This window comes from Bos javanicus, chromosome 28 (genome assembly GCF_032452875.1).
Source record: "Bos javanicus breed banteng chromosome 28, ARS-OSU_banteng_1.0, whole genome shotgun sequence".
Lineage (NCBI taxonomy): Eukaryota > Metazoa > Chordata > Mammalia > Artiodactyla > Bovidae > Bos > Bos javanicus.
The window spans coordinates 45838082-45856341 of record NC_083895.1 but is presented as its reverse complement, the minus strand read 5'-3'; the positions used below and the strand labels follow the sequence as shown (position 1 = coordinate 45856341).

Below are 18260 nucleotides of genomic sequence, written 5' to 3'. Positions count from 1 at the left end.
GACCTGCCCTGGGATGGCACAGGCTCCCCACTCCAGCATTCTGACCAGCCCCAAATCAAAACACCAGTAGGACATAGAAAACCCTGAAGACAGTATCAGAAAACCACTAGAGCTAATCAGTGAATTTAGCAAAGTTGCAGGATACAAAATCAATATACAGAAATCACTTGCATTTCTATATACTAACAATTAAAAATCAGAAAGAGCAATTAAGGAATCAATCCCATTCACCATTGCAACAAAAATAATTAATATCTAGGAACAAACTTACCTAAGGAGACAAAAGAACTGTACACAGAAATTATAAGACACTATGGAGGTGATGGAATTCCAGTTGAGCTATTTCAAATCCTGAAAGATGATGCTGTGAAAGTGCTACACTCAATATGCCAGCAAATTTGGAAAACTCAGCAGTGGCCACAGGACTGGAAAAGGTCGTTTTCATTCCAGTCCCAAAGAAAAGCAATGCCAAAGAATGCTCAAACTATCGCACAATTGCACTCATCTCACGCTAGCAAAGTAATGCTCAAAATTCTCCAAGCCAGGCTTCAGCAATACGTGAACCATGAACTTCCTGATGTTCAAGCTGGTTTTAGAAAAGGCAGAGGAACCAGAGGTCAAATTGCCAACATCCTCTGGATCATGGAAAAAGCAAAAGAGTTCCAGAAAAACATCTATTTCTGCTTTATTGACTATGCCAAAGCCTTTGACTGTGTGGATCACAATAAACTGTGGAAAATTCTTCAGGAGATGGGAATACCAGACCACCTGATCTGCCTCTGGAGAAACCTGTATGCAGGCCAGGAAGCAACAGTTAGAACTGGACAACGAACAACAGACTGGTTCCAAATAGGAAAAGGAGTACGTCAAGGCTGTATATTGTCACCCTGCTTATTTAACTTCTATGCAGAGAACATCATGAGAAATGCTGAGCTGGAAGAAGCACAAGCTGGAATCAAGATTGCCAGGAAAAATATGCAGATGATACCACCGTTATGGCAGAAAGTGAAGAGGAACTAAAAAGCCTCTTGATGAAAGTGAAAGAGGAGAGTGAAAAAGTTGGCCTAAAGCTCAACGTTCAGAAAACTAAGATCATGGCATCTGGTCCCACTACTTCATGGCAAATAGATGGGGAAACAGTGTCAGACTTTATTTTGGGGGCTCCAAAATCACTGCAGATGGTGATTGCAGCCATGAAACTAAAAGACGCTTACTTCTTGGAAGGAAAGTTATGACCAACCTAGATAGCATATTAAGAAGCAAAGACATTACTTTGCCAACAAAGGTCCATCTAGTCAAGGCTATGGTTTTTCCATTGGTCATGTATGGATGTGAGAGTTGGACTGTGAAGAAAGCTGAGCACCAAAGAATTGATGCTTTTGAACTGTGGTATTGGAGAAGACTCTTAAGAGTCCCTTGGACTGTAAGGAGATCCAACCAGTCCATCCTAAAGGAGATCAGTCCTGGGTGTTCATTGGAAGGACTGATGCTAAAGCTGAAACTCCAGTACTTTGGCCACCTGATGTGAAGAGTTGACTCATTGGAAAAGACTCTGATGCTGGGAGGGATTGGGGGCAGGAGGAGAAGGGGACGACAGAGGATGAGATGGCTGGATGACATCACCGACTCGATGGACATGAGTTTGAGTGAACTCTGGGAGTTGGTGATGGACAGGGAGGCCTGGCGTGCTGCGATTCATGGGGTCGCAAAGAGTCGGACACGACTGAGTGACTGAACTGAACTGAATGAAAGAAATCAAAGATGACATAAACAGATGGAGAGATATTCCACGTTCCTGGGTAGGAAGGATCAATATTGTTAAAATGACTATACTACCAACTGCAATCTACAGATTTAACTTGATCCCTATCAAAATACTAATGGCATTTTTCACAGAACTAGAACAAAAAAATTCACAATTCATATGGAAACAAAAAAGACCCTAAATAGCCAAAGCAGTCTTGAGAAAGAAGAATGGAGCTGGAGGAATTGAGCTTCCTGACTTCAGGTTATACTACAAAGCTACAGTCATCAAGACAGTATGGTACTGGCACAATAACAGAAATATAGGCCAATGGAACAAGATAGAAAGCCCAGAAATAACCCCATGAACCTATGGGTACCTTAGTTTTGACAAAGGAGGCAAGACTATACTATGGGGCAAAGACAGCCTCTTCAATAAATGGTGCTGGGAAAATGGGATAGCTACATGTAAAAGAATGAAATTAGAACACTTCCTAACACCACACACAAAGATAAACTCAAAATGGATTAAAGACCTAAATGTAAGACCAGAAACTACAAAACTCTTAGAGGAAACCATAGGCAGAACACTCGATGACATAAATCAAAGCAAGATCCTTTATGACCCACCTCCTAGAGTCATGGAAATAAAAACAAAAGTAAACAAGTGGGACCTAATTAAAGTTAAAAGCTTTTGTACAGCAAAGGAAACTGTAAGCAAGGTGAAAAGACAACCCTCAGAATGGGAGAAAATAATAGCAAATGAAACAATTGACAAAGATTAATCTCCAAAATATACAAGCAGCTCATACAACTCAATACCAGAAAAACAAACAACCCAATCAAAAAGTGGGGGAAAGACCTAAACAGACATTTCTCCAAAGAAGACATACAGATGGCTAACACATGAAAAGATGCTAAACATTGCTCATTACTAGAGAAATGCAAATCAAAACTACAATGACCTCACACTGCTCACAGTGGCCCTCATCAAAAAGACTACAAACAGTAAATGCTGGAAAGGTGTGGAGAAAAGGGAACACTCTTACACTGTTGGTGGGAATGTAAATTGATACAGCCACTATGGAAGTCAGTATGTGGATTCCTTAAAAAGCTAGGAATAAAACCACCATATGACCCAGCAATCCCACTCCTAGGCGTATACCCTGAGGAAGCCAGGCTTGAAAAAGACATGTGTGTCCCGTTGTTCACTGCAGCACTGTTCACAATAGCCAGAGCATGGGAGCAAGCCAGATGTTCATCTACAGATGAATAGATGAAGAAGTTGTGGTAAATGTACACAATGGAATATTACTCAGCCATAAAAAGGAATGCACTTGAGTCAGTTCTAATGAGGTGGATGAACCTAGAACCTATTATACAGAGTGAAGTGAGTCAGAAAGAGAAATACCATATTCTAACACATATATATGGAATCTAGAAAAATGGTACTGAAGAATTTACTTACAGGGCAACCGTGGAGAAACAGACATAGAGAATAGACCTATGGACATGGAGAGGGGAGGAGAGGGCGAGATGTATGGAAAGAGTAACATGGAAACTTACATTACCATATGTAAAATAGATAGCCAACGGGAGTTTGCTGTAGGGCTCAGGAAACTCAAACAGGGTCTCTGTATCAACCTAGAGGGGTGGGATGGGGAGGGAGATGGGAGGGAGGTTCAAAAGGGGATGTATGTATACCTATGGCTGATTCATGTTGAGGTTTGACAGAAAACAGCAAAATTCTGTAAAGCAGTTATTCTTCAATTAAAAAAAAAAAAAAACCACCAGTAGGGCCTGAGCAGGTGAAGCTGTGAGATGAGCTCTTAGCTGTGGTTGCCAGGGAGGACTATGGCGGTCAGGAGCCATGCCAGTCCTGAGATGCTCCCGGATTCTTGTCTCCACCGAGGATGATGGAGGAGGAGAGGGGTGCAGTTTGGGGAAGGGACAGGCAGGGCCAGAGCTTCCTGTCTCCCCATTCCTGGCTGCAGGTGCTTTCTCAGGGTATCATGCCACTGCAGCGCTGTGGGAGATGTTACGCAAGCAGCAGGAAGCCACGCCGAGGCCAGGACCAAGTGTGAGTCTGTGAAGGAGGGAGGCTCCACAGGGCCCCCAAGGGCACAGCACACAAGCACTCAGCAAACAGCACTTTGAGTCAGTCTTGAACCAGGCACTGGGCGCCAGGGGCGTGATAGCAGCTGGTTTTGCCAGATGTTAACCACATGCCAAGTTTACCCAAGGGTTTACCCGCACAGTCCACAATCCCTTACTCCCAATTCTGAAATCTAAAACTCTTAGATTCTCAAAAAATCTGTAGCAGATTCATTGGCAGCAAAGCTTGCTCTGAACCAATGTGCACACATGCTCGATCGCTCAGTCGTGTCTGACCCTTTGCGACTCTGTGGACTAGCCCACCAGGCTCCTCTGTCCATGGAATTCTCCAGGCAAGAATACTGGAGTGGGTTGCCATTTCCTCCTCCAGGGGGATCTTCCTGATAGAAGGGAATACTTCAGAGGCTTTCTCCCACTCAGTGTGAAAGGTGTATGTTTCAAGCAGAAATATTAGCATGTTTGAGTGTAAAATATTGTGTTGCTGCAGACCCAGGGTGAGGAAGACAGTTGTCACATAATTGTGTGTACACGCTGCTAAAATCCTAAAAATCCTGGATTCTGAAACATTTGGCCATCAGGGTTTCAGAACAGAAAGCCTGCCTTTATTTACATAATTGTCACTACAGCCCTCTGAGTAGACAGGCAGTCCACCTACTGATCATTTTAAGCAGATAAGGGGACCGAGGTCCCAGGGCACACAGTCAGCGGCAGAACAGAGATTGGAGCCAGGTCATCTGGCTCCAGAGTTCGTGTCCCCCCCGCTGTCCCCCACTCCCCACCAGTCTAATCAATCAAGGGCAAGAAGGGGATTCAGAAGCAGCCAGACAGAGTCTGGGGAGCAGCAGCATGTAAGGGGAGAGCCGAGGAAGGAAAAATCAGGAGACCAGAGAGCAGCTACAGAGCAGTGGGTGGGACCAGGAGAGAGGGGAGAGATGGGGAGCGGGTGGAGGGCCACCGCCCACACCTCCACACGCCACGGCTCACCCCGTGCTGCCTTCGCCCCTTCCATTCGCTTCCCCTGGTAACTGCCAGGCTAGTAGACCCCGTGCCCTTGTTAACGACAGGGAAGCTGGAGTTCATAAGGGCTAAGTTGTCCAGGGTCCCACAGGTAGTAAATGATGCAGCCGGGAGGAGAAATTGTTACAAATCTGGGGCCTCTGCCCTCCTCCGTGATCCTCTCATGATTCAAAGTCTCTGTTGAAGAAATTTGGATTCTCCTGTAATTTCCTGAGAGGCCAGGCTCTCCTACAGTTACAGCCTGGAGCAAAATATTGCAATGCCTTCTCTTTCTGTAACGTATCAGCTCAACCAGGTGCCGGGAGAAGAGAATCCCATTTTTCTCCCTTCGGATGCAAAGTATGACTGGCTCCTGGCCAAGATCTGGGTGCGCTCCAGCGACTTCCACGTCCACCAGACCATCACCCACCTTCTGCGCACACATCTGGTGTCTGAGGTGTTTGGCATCGCCATGTACCGCCAGCTGCCTGCCGTGCACCCCATTTTCAAGGTACAACAAGCTCCTGCCTCACCTGGGGGGAGAGGACAGAAGGAAGGGAGGAGGGGTACCGACATCCCCGCAGGACTGTGGCTGGGAGAGGCTGGGGAGGAGGGGAGGCAGCCCCAGGGAGAGAGCAGCTCAGAGCCTGCTGGGCCCTGGGACATCAGGCCGGGGCCAGGGCCTGGGCCTTCCCTGGCTCTGGCTAGCCTTGGGGGAGGGAGCAGAGTTTGAAGAGACGAATGAGTTCAGTGTCGCTCTGCCTGGTCCCCGCGGGCAGCCCCACGGTCACTGCCCTTCTCTCTCCTGAATCCTGCGGACACTGGCTGCTGGCGTGGCTGCGGGCTGAGATCACCTCCATTTCCCATCTGTAACACCGAGATCAGATAGTACACCTGCCCCCTAGGATCGCTGTCAGGGTTGAAACAGTGGACACAGTCGGAGAATTTCAGAGTGCCCAGCGCACAGTTACGCTCTGCGTAAGCGCTGACGATGGTCATTTTCGTCACGATCATTCTTGCTGAGCATTAGAGCGGCCGTCCCCAGGCTGCCGAGCCAGCAGCTCGCGGCAGTGCAGGTCGACACGCCAGCTTCTCTTCCTCCGTGCCCCTTGGCATCGCTCCTCCACAGAGCACTGGGGTGGGGTGGGGCTGGGGGCCTGGGGAGCCCGAGGAGGCACAGACCGGGTCGGGAGCCCCTGCCCCGGCCCCCTCTGAGGTCCGCCCCTGTGGCTGCGCCAGCTCCTGGTGGCACACGTGCGGTTCACCATCGCCATCAACACCAAGGCCCGGGAGCAGCTCATCTGCGAGTACGGCCTCTTTGACAAGGTGAGGGCCTCCTCCCGCCCAGCCCAGTGCCCGAAGAGCCTCGGCAGCCCCCACCCGACCTGAGGCCCAGCTTTCCTCTCCGGAGACCAGCCCCCTAGGCACCACCTGGGTGGAGACCTGGAAAGGTGGGAGGCTGGGTGCGCTCGAGTGAAGCCCCCATGTTCTCTGGCTGGCATCCGCCCCTTCCGTCCACCCTGTCTTCCTCTTCACCACAGTGTTCTTGTCACCTCCTCCTACCCCTCCCCTCCCCTCCCCCTGGCATCTGGGTGTAAACCCTGCCTGCCTGCCCACGCCGCCCACACTAGGTTCCTGCATCTCCCCACCCACTCTGCCGCCCATCACTCCGAGCACAGCCTCCCACCCTTCCTCCCCTCCAGGCCATGGGCACTCCCAGCCCACTCTTCCCTTCAGTGGGGCCTTGTGTCCCCACCCGCCCACCACGTCCTCTCAGGCAATACCCCTTGCTGTGACCCCTCTGGAGGCTTACTGAGCCTGGAGCCTCCCACAGCCTTACCCCCCCACCTTGTTCCTTTCCCACCTCCAGTTAGTAAGCCAGCAGACCATCCCAAGGGTCACCGTTTGGGTGGAAAATGACAAAACTCATCTCAGGCCGCTACAGCTGGAGTGGGACTGTGTCATCTCACACACCTGGACACGTCCGGGTGCTTCAGCTCCTGCTCCAAGTTCCCTTGGGCAACCTGGCCCGTGGCCTCCACCTCAGTACCTGGTGCTGGGCCCGAAGCCCCCAGGCGCCCCCTGCCCTCTAGGGTGCCTCATACACGGGGCCCGGGACTCAGTGTCCCCAGGGTACAAGCCCATTGGCTGGCACTCTGCCTCTCTTTAAACTGTGTGGGCCTCACTCTCTGAGATGGGCTTTGCAGACAGGCTTCCCCCAGTGGGAGCGGGGACATCACAGCAAGCTCCAAGCTTACAGTCGCACACGTGACATCACCTTCCACGCAAATAGAAAATACCGGGCAGCAACTCTGCTGGTCCTGCTCGGGTCACACGCCCACCGTGGACCAGTGTCTGGTCCCAGCCCCCAAGTTCTCCTCGGAAGATTCTGTGCCCTGAGCACTCAGCCACGTGTATGCCTGCCTGCAGGCATGTGTACCGGCATATCTGCAGCTGGGATGACGACCAGCAGCCCTCACTAGGCACACAAGAGGCTCTCGGCAGAGTGGTGTGTGTCCTGGGGTCCAGTGTATGCCCCTGTCTTATGCTCAAAGATCGGGTCTCTGAGAGCAATGCTCGGCCCTGGGCAGCCTGTGCTCAGAACGAGGGCAGGCCTGGTGCAGGGGCTGCTCTGGCCTGGATTCCACTCTGCCTGCCGTCCTCACTGCACCACTCGGGTAGGGGGCTCACCCCTCCCTCCTGCATCTCAGCCCCTCATATTTGGATCAGGACGAGGCTCCTCCCCATAACCTCCTCCTGGGGCTGCCCTGGGCATGCTCCGAGTTAAATGTCCCTCCAACTCTACCTCGCTGGACATGGGTTTGCTCTGGTGGGCCCGGACATCTCCCTGCCCTTTCAGTTTCTCATGCTGAGCTTTGGCCCTGGAGGAACTGGCCTTGGCTCACAGCGCTTCCTCCCCTCCTGCTCAAGGCCAACGCCACCGGGGGCGGTGGGCATGTGCAGATGGTGCAGAGGGCCATGCAGGACCTGACCTACACTTCCCTGTGCTTCCCTGAGGCCATCAAGGCCCGGGGCATGGACAACGCGGAAGACATTCCCTACTACTTCTACCGGGACGACGGGCTCCTGGTGTGGGAGGCCATCAAGACGTGAGCTCCAGGCCTGGGGGGTCAGCTCTGGGCAGCGGGAGCTGAGGGGCTGCAGGAGGAGTGGGCGGGGCTCGGACGGTCACGACGGGGGTGCTGGACCGCTGACTCAGTGGGCCGGGGGGCCTGGCTCCATTGTCGGGGCAGTGCTGGGGGAACGGGGCTGTGCCAGGTTGGACGGGGTTGGGGGAGAGTGTGACCTGAATCCAGACATCCAGGAAGTGACGGGGTCATGGATGGGGCCAAGGGGCCAGTTCTGCAGACCCTGGCTGGTCACCCACTCTTGGTTGGGCCTCTCCTTCTGAGCCAGGTTCGTGGCCGAGGTGGTGGGCATCTACTACGAGGGCGACCAGGTGGTGGAGGAGGACCAGGAGCTACAGGACTTCGTGAAGGACGTTTATATGTACGGCATGCGGGGCAGGAAGGCCTCAGGTGGGGACTGCGCTCCGTGCCGCGGCCTCTCCTCTCTCTCCCCTGTGCCACTGAATTGCTGTAGGTGATGCTGGCCGTTGGCCTCCATCTTAGCACCTGGTGCTGAGCCCACAGCTCCCAGGGGACCCCTGCCCTTCAGTGTGTGCCATGGGGATATCCCAGGGGCTCTCCAAGAGCCAGGAAAGGGAGGAAAAGCAACTGGAACACTGGGCCAAGCAGCCGTGCTCTCCCAGTGCGTCTTGCTCATGCCCAGGCCCTCCCAACACTGGTGTGCGGGCACCCAGGGACCTGTATGGGTGGAGTGGGTGTCTGCTGGTTGAGTGGCCCTTCCTGGGGGTGGGGCCTCAGCCAGCCCAGGGCTCTCCCTTAGGCTTCCCCAAGTCCATCAAGACCAAGGAGAAGCTGTGTGAGTACCTGACCGTGGTGATCTTCACGGCCTCAGCCCAGCATGCGGCGGTGAACTTCGGCCAGGTGGGCAAGGACGGGGCAAGCCCTCTGGGTGGGAGATGGCCAGGGCCAACTTGGCTGCTTCTGAGGGCCCTGGGTGGGCCGCCCCACTTCCTCCACAGGAGCGGGGGTGGAGGGGCGGAGGGGCCAGGAGTCTGGTGTTCCCAGTGGCCAGTGGAGTTCTGTTCTGTGCTAAGCACCGGATGCCAGTATGAGGGAGGGGGCTTCCCCAGCCCCGCTGGAGTTGGAGGAGGGGGCTCGGGGAGGTGGCATGGGAGGCAAAGGTGGGTGAGGCTGCACTCGCCACAGGGGCACCCAGCTGGGTCGGTGGCTGTCCCGGCAGTATGACTGGTGCTCCTGGATCCCCAACGCACCCCCGACCATGCGAGCCCCGCCGCCGACGGCCAAGGGTGTGGTCACCATCGAGCAGATTGTGGAAACGCTGCCTGACCGCGGCCGCTCCTGCTGGCATCTGGGCGCAGTATGGGCTCTGAGCCAGTTCCAGGACAATGAGGTGAGGCCGGGTTTAACGCCTTCCTCAGTCCCAGGGTTTTATGATTCAGGGCTCAGGCTGGACCCCTGCCGGCCAGGAACCCTGACTTGCAAGGCTGGAGGGACCTGTGAGGTCCTCAGGCCAGAGTCTGGATGGAGCTCAGAGTGGGGTGGGGCAGGAGAGCAGGGGTCACTGCTCCACTGTGATGCTCCCCACAAGGGCACACCCAACCTGTTCCCACTGTTGGCAAAGCTCTTCCATGTGGGTTTCTCCCTGGCACCCCACAGGTGAGGGCTGAGTTTCCTGGGTATCTTTTGAGACATACTCATACAACCTGTTGAACCTAATTCCAAAGGCCCAAAGCTGGCTCTCAGACGCCACCCCCGGTGTTAGCCCGGTGCCACCCAGAATGACTGGCCGATTGGACTGGCCCCAGACCCACCAGCATTTGTTGGCCGTGTGTTGCTTGGGGACCTTTGTGTCGGCCCCTAACATCTTCACACATAGGTCTCAGCACAGGTGTTCAACAGAACCAGTACATGCCTTGTAGAGGAATTTCTTGGTCAAAGACTGTTGAGACTGAATGGCCCTCCACAAGCTGAATCCAACATCCCGTCAACAGTGCAGAACATTTCTCCCACCCTGCCCAGCCCTGGCTATGAAACTTTTCAATTTTAACATTCTCGGATTTTGTTTCTAAAAGATACACCTAGGTTCAATTTGAAGACATTGGTGTGAATGTGCAAATGGGCCTGGCTGTGGCTGACCTGGGCTGCAGAGAAGGTCAGACTGGCCCTGTGCCCCCGTGGCCCCAACACCAGGCGGGAGCGTGCCTGGGGACTGGGCCACATGCCCACCACAGCCAGGACCACCCCAGCCTCCACATCTGCCTGAGCCATTACCAGTCCTTATAGCCTCCCTGCAGCGGGGCATTGATCTGTGAGGCCCCAGCCCAAGAGCATACTCGGGTGCTCTCAGCAGGTGGCAGAGGGTGGAGATGCGGGGAGCAGTGATGAGCACAGGCCGACTCCCAAAGGCTGGGCTCTAGCGGTGGGACGAGTCCTGTCGATTTACATCACCTCATCACAGGTTAACCTATCTCTGTCTGTCTGGCTCTCAGCTGTTTCTGGGCATGTACCCAGAGGAACATTTCGTCGAGAAGCCCGTAAAGGAGGCCATGGCCCGGTTCCGTAAGAACCTCGACTCCATCGTCAGCGTGATCGCCGAGCGCAACAAGAACAAGAAGCTGCCTTATTACTACTTGTCCCCAGACCGGATTCCCAATAGCGTGGCCATCTGAGAAGCCACCTGAGCCCGTCTCATTGCAGGATGCCCAGCTGCTCGAGGCTGGGCTCGGCCCCCAGACTGCAGCCTGCCTGGTTGGGCAGGCTCCTGGGGGCACCAAGGGGTGGGCCTTCAGATTCCTGGGAAGTGGCCTGAGGGACCCAGGCTCCTGGCTTCAAACCAAACACTCCCCAGATTGGACCACAATGTAGCTCAGCTTTGGAGCATTTTCCTGTTTGTTCCTCAGTCTTTAGCAAATGCCATACTTTGATCAGTGTGTGTAAAGACTGCAGGGACCTTTCCTACACAGAACAGGACTGTGCCCCTTCCAGTCCTTACACCCAGCTCAGCGCTTCACGGTAGGCAGCCCAGAAGAGCAAGACGACTAATGGATGTTCTTGCTGAGAAATGGGAAGATGATCTTCTGTTATATTTATGCTTAGTCCAATCTCTTGCATACAGTAGGTATCCAGATAAATTCTTGTCGAAAGAATTAAGAACTGGTTGTCATAAAAATAAAGGAGTTTGCTCAAAACAAGTCTCCAACATGCTATGTTCCAATCACCCCAAACAGCTCACATCCCCTCCCCACACAAAAAAAGCCATAATCTTTGTGATCCCATCTAGGCAAAAGCTGCCCCCATTCCATTTGGACAAAAGGTACTTTTCTCTCTTCTTTGCCCACAATGTTCCTACGCTTCCTTCAGAACACACTTCCTTCAGGACAGTTCCTATGTCTGTGGAAGGAGCCCCAGGACCAGGGCTCTCAGGTGACTAGATTTTATGGACCAGAAACGTTTTGCAGGAAAAATCAGGAGGGACATTGTTACCAAGTTTTTGTTGCTATGAACCAACCAATCCACAAAATCACCCCCGCCAGAGGGAGGTTCAAGAGGGAGGGGACAAATTATACCAATGGCTGATTCATGCTGATGTTTGGCAGAAACCAACACAACTCTGTAAAGCAATTATCCTTCAATTTAAAATGAATTAAAAAAATCACCCCCACCAAGAGCTACCATCTGCTCTCATCACTGTTCTGTAACAGGGCATCTAACAACAGGAGAGAAGGAGAATGGGGGTAACAGACTACTCTTTCTCGCAACAACCTATGTTGTCTTTTTCCCGTCTACCCCCTGCCCCCCCCCCCAACGGTGGTGCCAGGCAACACAGTGAGGCCAGCTCCCCTCTGCCAAGACCCTGGCTTTGTGTGTCTTGAGTGAAAGGGTGGAAGCTGGACGAGGGAACCAAAGTGGAGCCTGGCTCGGCTCCCTGGACCACTGGACCTCCAGATACCTACTTCATGCAGAGGGGACCCTGAGATGCCCCCACAGAGCCTGGACTCTGCTTCTCTCGTTTCAGGTCCCAGAAGCAGCTTGGCGAGGCAGGCCAGACGAGGCTTCTCTGACAGCTGAGGGGCCGAGGGAAGCTCTCAGCTCAGGACAGCAGGCTTATCCCTTCTTCCTTTCACTCCTGAACTAACCTCAGCTCTTTCCAGAACCAGCAACAGAGATGCATAGCCGGACAACTGGTCACTGGGCACCTCTGAGGCTGGGAGAAAGGACAGGCCCTAGAAGAGGGCCGTCTACGCCTCTGTCACCTCGTGGGCTGTGCACCAACTCCAGGGGCACCAATCACACAGACCAAGGGTTGGCAAACTTTTTCTATAAAGGGGCGTGTCAATATTGTAGGCTTTCCAGGACAAAGGATCCGACAGTGTAGCAGGAAATAAGCTGAACACAGCAAGTGCACGAAGGACAAGACTGTGTCTACAAGTGTATTTACCAAACAGGAGGCAGGTCTGCGAGCACCAGTGGCCACCCCCTGACCTGGAGGACTGGAGGGTCCCCTAGCAGTGTGCCTTAACCCATCATTCTGTTAGGGGAAGCACACTGACGGAAACCGCCCACCCTGGCCAGGCTCCATAGTAACCATTTGCATGAGTTGTTTTATGACAGGAGATCCTGATAAGAAATACGGAACTTATGAGCCACCACGAACCGGAAGAGTTCGGGAAAGGTCGAAAGGAGACACCGCATGTCCGTCTACTTCCCAGAATCCCTCTGCTGGCATCCATCTTGATGAGCGATGCGTGCGCCACCAGGAAAGACTCTGAATTAGAATGATTGGCCAGAGACCACCCGGAAACTAATCCCATCACCATAAAACCCGAGACTGCGAGCCACGCGGCAGAGCAGTTCTCCTGGGTTTCCTTACCTGCTGCTCTCCACCCGGGTGCCCTTTCCCAATAAAATCTCTTGCTTTGTCAGCACGTGTCTCCTCGGACAATTCATTTCCGAGTGTTAGACAAGAGCCCAGTTTCGGGCCCTGGAAGGCGTCCACCTTCCTGCAACAATTCTGTGGCTCACATCGAAGGGCGAAGAGGCTTGGGGCTGGCGTTGTTTCAAAGCCTCGCTGCAACAAGACCTTATTCGGTGTCTGTTCAGCCAAACTCACTAAAATTCATTGGGTCCCCAAAGAAGCGAAGCCCCTCACGGGAAGCCCCCTCCTCACATTCTTACGGATTTCTCTTCCACCTCCAGCCTCCCAACATTCCCTCCCACCAACAGTTGAGCGCGTGAGCCCAGGGGGCACTAGTCTCTGTCCCTCCTGCAAGAACACTCCTGAGCAGGTTCAGCTGTTCTGCGGCCCGCCTCTCCTCTAGGAGCTTCCACAGCCGCGCTCAGTTCCTGGGACCTGTTCTCCCAAGTCAGGCAAGGACGCCAGCAAAGCACCCCGCTGCATAGCTCTCCAGTCTCCTGGCAGCCCTCTGCGGTGCCCTGAACTTGGGGGACAATTCTCCTGGCTCAACCACACAGTATGCTGGGGCAAGCTTGGCCTCCCTCCCTCCATCTCGTGAGCACAGGTGAAGCCAGGCGCCCACCCTCAGCACTCCCAGCCCCAGGAGTGGTTTGCAGTCCCGAGACTGGAGGATCCACCACATGGGCATCATTCGGAGAAGCCCCGCCAGCGAGAGGGTAACAGGCAGGAAGGCCAGGGGTCTCCAGACGGAGGAAAATAGGCTGCGAGTGTTAGACACTTTTTCTCCCTTAAGGGGCAGGAGGAAACAAATGAGTGTTGTATTTTTCCCCTTCTCTGTACAAATTTAAAAAGAGCTTTCTCTTAAAATTCTGTTGCCATAACGACACCTGGCTCCACCCGAACTTAACTTTTCTCAAACCTTGAGCTAAGGATGCATTTTTCTTGTGGAAGTGAGTATCTTAAGCTATGTTAACGTGCTATGCATTTACCCCAGACTCTGTCTTCAAGTCGGTTCGGCCTAAAGGCTCAGAACTAACTTGACAAACCAGTATGTTATACTCATACATTGCTCTCCTAATCTATGTTAATGAGGCTATCTGTATGGAAATCTGCCTTTGCTCAGAGTCACGTCAATCAATCATTTTATGTCGTCCCTCCCCTGCCTCGCCCCACCCCCCCCCGCCATGACTCGCGCCCATGGGCCGCGCAGAAGCGCGCCGGCTGCGACGGGCCGCGCAGAAGCGTGGCCGGGAGGAGCTATCCCATGTCCAAGGAGCGGTGGCTGCGCGGAGGGCCTAGAGGAGCTACTGGGGCAGCCGTGAGGAGGTACCCCTCGTCCAAGGTAAGGAGCAGCAGCTGTGCTTTGCTGGAGCAGCCGTGAAGAGATACCCCACGTCCAAGGTACGAGAAACCCAAGTAAGATGGTAGGTGTTGCGAGAGGGCATCAGAGGGCAGACACACTGAAAGCATAATCACAGAAAACTAGCCAATCTAATCACATGGACCACAGCTTGTCTAACTCAGTGAAAGTAAGCCATGCCATGAGGGGCCACCCAAGACGGGCGGGTCATGGTGGAGAGGTCTGACAGAATGTGGTCCACTGGAGAAGGGAAGGGCAAATCACTTCAGTATTCTTGCCTTAAGAACCCCATGGGGAGTATGAAAAAGCAAAATGATAGGACACTGAAAAAGCAACTCCCCAGGTCGGTAGGTGCCCAATATGCTACTGGAGATCAGTGGAGAAATAACTCCAGTAAGAATGAAGGGATGGAGCCAAAGCAAAAACAATACTCAGTTGTGGATGGGACTGGTGACAGAAGCAAGGTCCGATGCTGTAAAGAGCAATATTGCATAGGAACCTGGAATGTCAGTTCCATGAATCAAGGCAAATTGGAAGTGGTCAAACAGGAGATGACGAGTGAACACTGACATTCTAGGAATCAGTGAACTAAAATGGACTGGAATGGGTGAGTTTAACTCAGATGACCATTATATCTACTACTGTGGGCAGGAATCCCTCAGAAGAAACGGAGTAGCCATCATGGTCAACAAGAGAGTCCGAAATGCAGTACTTGGATGCAATCTCAAAAACGACAGAATGATCTCTGTTCGTTTCCAAGGCAAACCATTCAATATCACAGTAATCAAAGTCTATGCCCCAGCAAGTAACGCTGAAGAAGCTGAAGTTGAACGGTTCTATGAAAACCTATAAGACCTTTTAGAACTAACACCCAAAAAAGATGTCCTTTTCATTATAGGGGACTGGAATGCAAAAGTAGGAAGTCAAGAAACATCTGGAGTAACAGGCAAATTTGGCCTTGGAGTATGGAATCAGGACAAAGGCTAACAATGTTTTGCCAAGAGAACACACTGGTCATAGCAAACACCCTCTTCCAACAACAAAAAAGAAGACTCTACACATGGACATCACCAGATGGTCAACATGGAAATCAGACTGATTATATTCTTTGCAGCCAAAGATGGAGAAGCTCTACACAGTCAGCAAAAACAAGACCGGGAGCTGACTGTGGCTCAGATCATGAACTCCTTATTGCCAAATTCAGACTTAAATTGAAAAAAGTAGGGAAAACCACTAGATCATTCAGGTATGACCTAAATCAAATCCCTTATGATTATACAGTGGAAGTGAGAAATAGATTTAAGGGACTAGATCTGATGAGTGCCTGATGAACTATGGACGGAGGTTCGTGACATTGTACAGGAGACAGGGATCAAGACCATCCCCATGGAAAAGAAATGCAAAAAAGCAAAATGGCTCTCTGGGGAGGCCTTACAAATAGCGGTGAAAAGAAGGGAAGCGAAAAGCAAAGGAGAAAAGGAAAGATATAAGCATCTGAATGCAGAGTTCCAAAGAATAGCAAGACGAGATAAGAAAGCCTTCCTCAGCGATCAACACAAAGAAATAGAGGAAAACAACAGAATGACAAAGACTAAGGATCTCTTCAAGAAAACTAGAGATACCAAGGGAACGTTTCATGCAAAGATGGGCTCGATAAAGGACAGAAATGGTATGGACCTAACAGAGGCAGAAGATATTAAGAAGAGGTGGCAAGAATACACAGAAGAACTGTACAAAAAAGAGCTTCACGACCAAGATAAGTACGATGGTGTGATCACTCAGACATCCTTGAATGTGAAGTCAAGTGGGCCTTAGAAAGCATCACTACGAACAAAGCTAGTGGAGGTGATGGAATTCCAGTTGAGCTGTTTCAAATCCTGAAAGACGATGCTGTGAAAGTGCTGCACTCAATATGCCAGCAAATTTGGAAAACTCAGCAGTGGCCACAGGACTGGAAAAGGTCAGTTTTCATTCCAATCCCAAAGAAAGGCAATGCCAAAGCATGCTCAAACTACCGCACAATTGCACTCATTTCACACGCTAGCAAAGTAATGCTCAAAATTCTCCAAGCCAGGCTTCAGCAATACATGAACTGTGAACTTCCAGATGTTCAAGCTGGTTTTAGAAAAGGCAGAGGAACCAGAGATCAAATTGCGAACATCTGCTAGATCATGGAAAAAGCAAGAGAATTCCAGAAAAACATCTATTTCTGCTTTATTGACTATGCCAAAGCCTTTGACTGTGTGGATCACAGTAAACTGTGGAAAATTCTTCAAGAGATGCGAATACCAGACCACCTGACCTGCCTCTTGAGAAATCTGTATGCAGGTCAGGAAGCAACAGTTAGAACTGGACAAGGAACAACAGACTGGTTCCAAATAGGAAAAGGAGTACATCAAGGCTGTATATTATCACCCTGCTTATTTAACTTCTATGCAGAGTACATCATGAGAAACGCTGGGCTGGAAGAAGCACAAGCTGGAATCAAGATTGCCAGGAGAAATATCAATAACCTCAGATATGCAGATGACACCACCCTTTTGGCAGAAATTGAAGAGGAACTAAAAAGCCTCTTGATGAAAGTGAAAGAGGAGTGTGAAAAAGTTGGCTTCAAGCTCAACATTCAGAAAACTAAGATCATGGCATCTGGTCCCATCACTTCATGGCAAATAGATGGGGAAACTGTGGAAACAGTGTCAGACTTTATTTTGGGGGGCTCCAAAATCACTGCAGATGGTGACTGCAGCCATGAAATTAAAAGATGCTTACTCCTTGGAAGGAAAGTTATGACCAACCTAGACAGCATATTCAAAAGCAGAGACATTACTTTGCCAACAAAAGTCTGTCTAGTCCAGGCTATGGTTTTTCCAGTGGTCATGGATGTGAGAGTTGGACTGTGAAGAAAGCGGAGTGCCGAAGAATTGATGCTTTTGAACTGTGGTGTTGGAGAAGACTCTTGAGAGTCCCTTGGACTGCAAGGAGATCCAACCAGTCCATCCTGAAAATCAGCCCTGGGATTTCTTTGGAAGGAATGATGCTAAAGCTGAAACTCCAGTACTTTGGCCACCTCATGTGAAGAGCTGACTCATTGGAAAAGACTCTGATGCTGGGAGGGATTGGGGGCAGGAGGAGAAGGGGACGACAGAGGATGAGATGGCTGGATGGCATCACTGACTCGATGGACATGAGTTTGAGTGAACTCCAGGAGTTAGTGATCGACAGGGAAGCCTGGCGTGCTTCGATTCATGGGGTCGCAAAGAGTCAGACACGACTGAGCGACTGAACCGATGACTCACCTGGTGCCCTTCTCTGAGTTTTGAGACATTTCCTTTCTTTAATTAGCAGACTGCTAGTAGCTATATAACATCCAGCTAAAGACTAGCAGGGGGGTACTCTTTCTGCCCCCTTCTGATGCCTATGTCAGAAGCTTTCTCTATCTTATACTTTAACATACACAAAATCTCTGAGCGATGAAGCCCCGTCTCTGGCCCTGGATTGAATTCTTCTCCTCCGGAGGCCAAGAATCCTGGCGTCTTTTGTGGTTCAGCAACAACCTTTCACCAGGAGCCAGGAAGTACAGCTAGGCTCAGCTATCACCAGCAATGCTGCCTGCCCTGCCGCACTTCCTCACTCCGCTGGACTGCATCAGTCAATGATTTAACAAAATGAGGCTAGTTAAGCCATGGACCACTTCAATGGTCATGGTGCCATACACACCCTGAACTTGAGTCTGGCTCTCCTCAGTGCGGTGAGTCCAAGTAGAGTCTGGATATTTGGAACACGCACATTTGTGAGAATGACTTCAGCTTTCGCTCCCATGCTCACACACTCTCCAGAACCTACTCCTCCTCCCCACTGACTGCCAGCATCTGGTGGATCCAGCCTCCCTCACAGGGACAGACCGAGGCTGCATGACCTTCTCTGATACGGAAGCCAGAGGAACCCAGAAAGGGGATCAGACCACTGGAGTGCCTGCCAATATTCCCAGCTTCCTGGCAGGAAAACACTTGCGTGGCAAAGC

At 51.6% G+C, this 18260-nt stretch overlaps 1 protein-coding gene across 1 annotated transcript in view; it reads left to right on the top strand.

Annotated features, from left to right (window-relative positions):
• ALOX5 (arachidonate 5-lipoxygenase) overlaps window positions 1-11155 on the top strand; it is a 46149-nt gene extending 34994 nt beyond the window's left edge. Inside the window, exons 8-14 of the mRNA XM_061405725.1 lie at window positions 5162-5365; window positions 6094-6180; window positions 7786-7964; window positions 8272-8393; window positions 8764-8864; window positions 9184-9354; window positions 10454-11155. Of these exons, the coding sequence (XP_061261709.1) occupies window positions 5162-5365; window positions 6094-6180; window positions 7786-7964; window positions 8272-8393; window positions 8764-8864; window positions 9184-9354; window positions 10454-10633 (1044 nt within the window). The 3' untranslated portion in view covers window positions 10634-11155. The remainder of the gene's footprint in view (window positions 1-5161; window positions 5366-6093; window positions 6181-7785; window positions 7965-8271; window positions 8394-8763; window positions 8865-9183; window positions 9355-10453) is intronic.
• Window positions 11156-18260: the final 7105 nt, after the last annotated feature.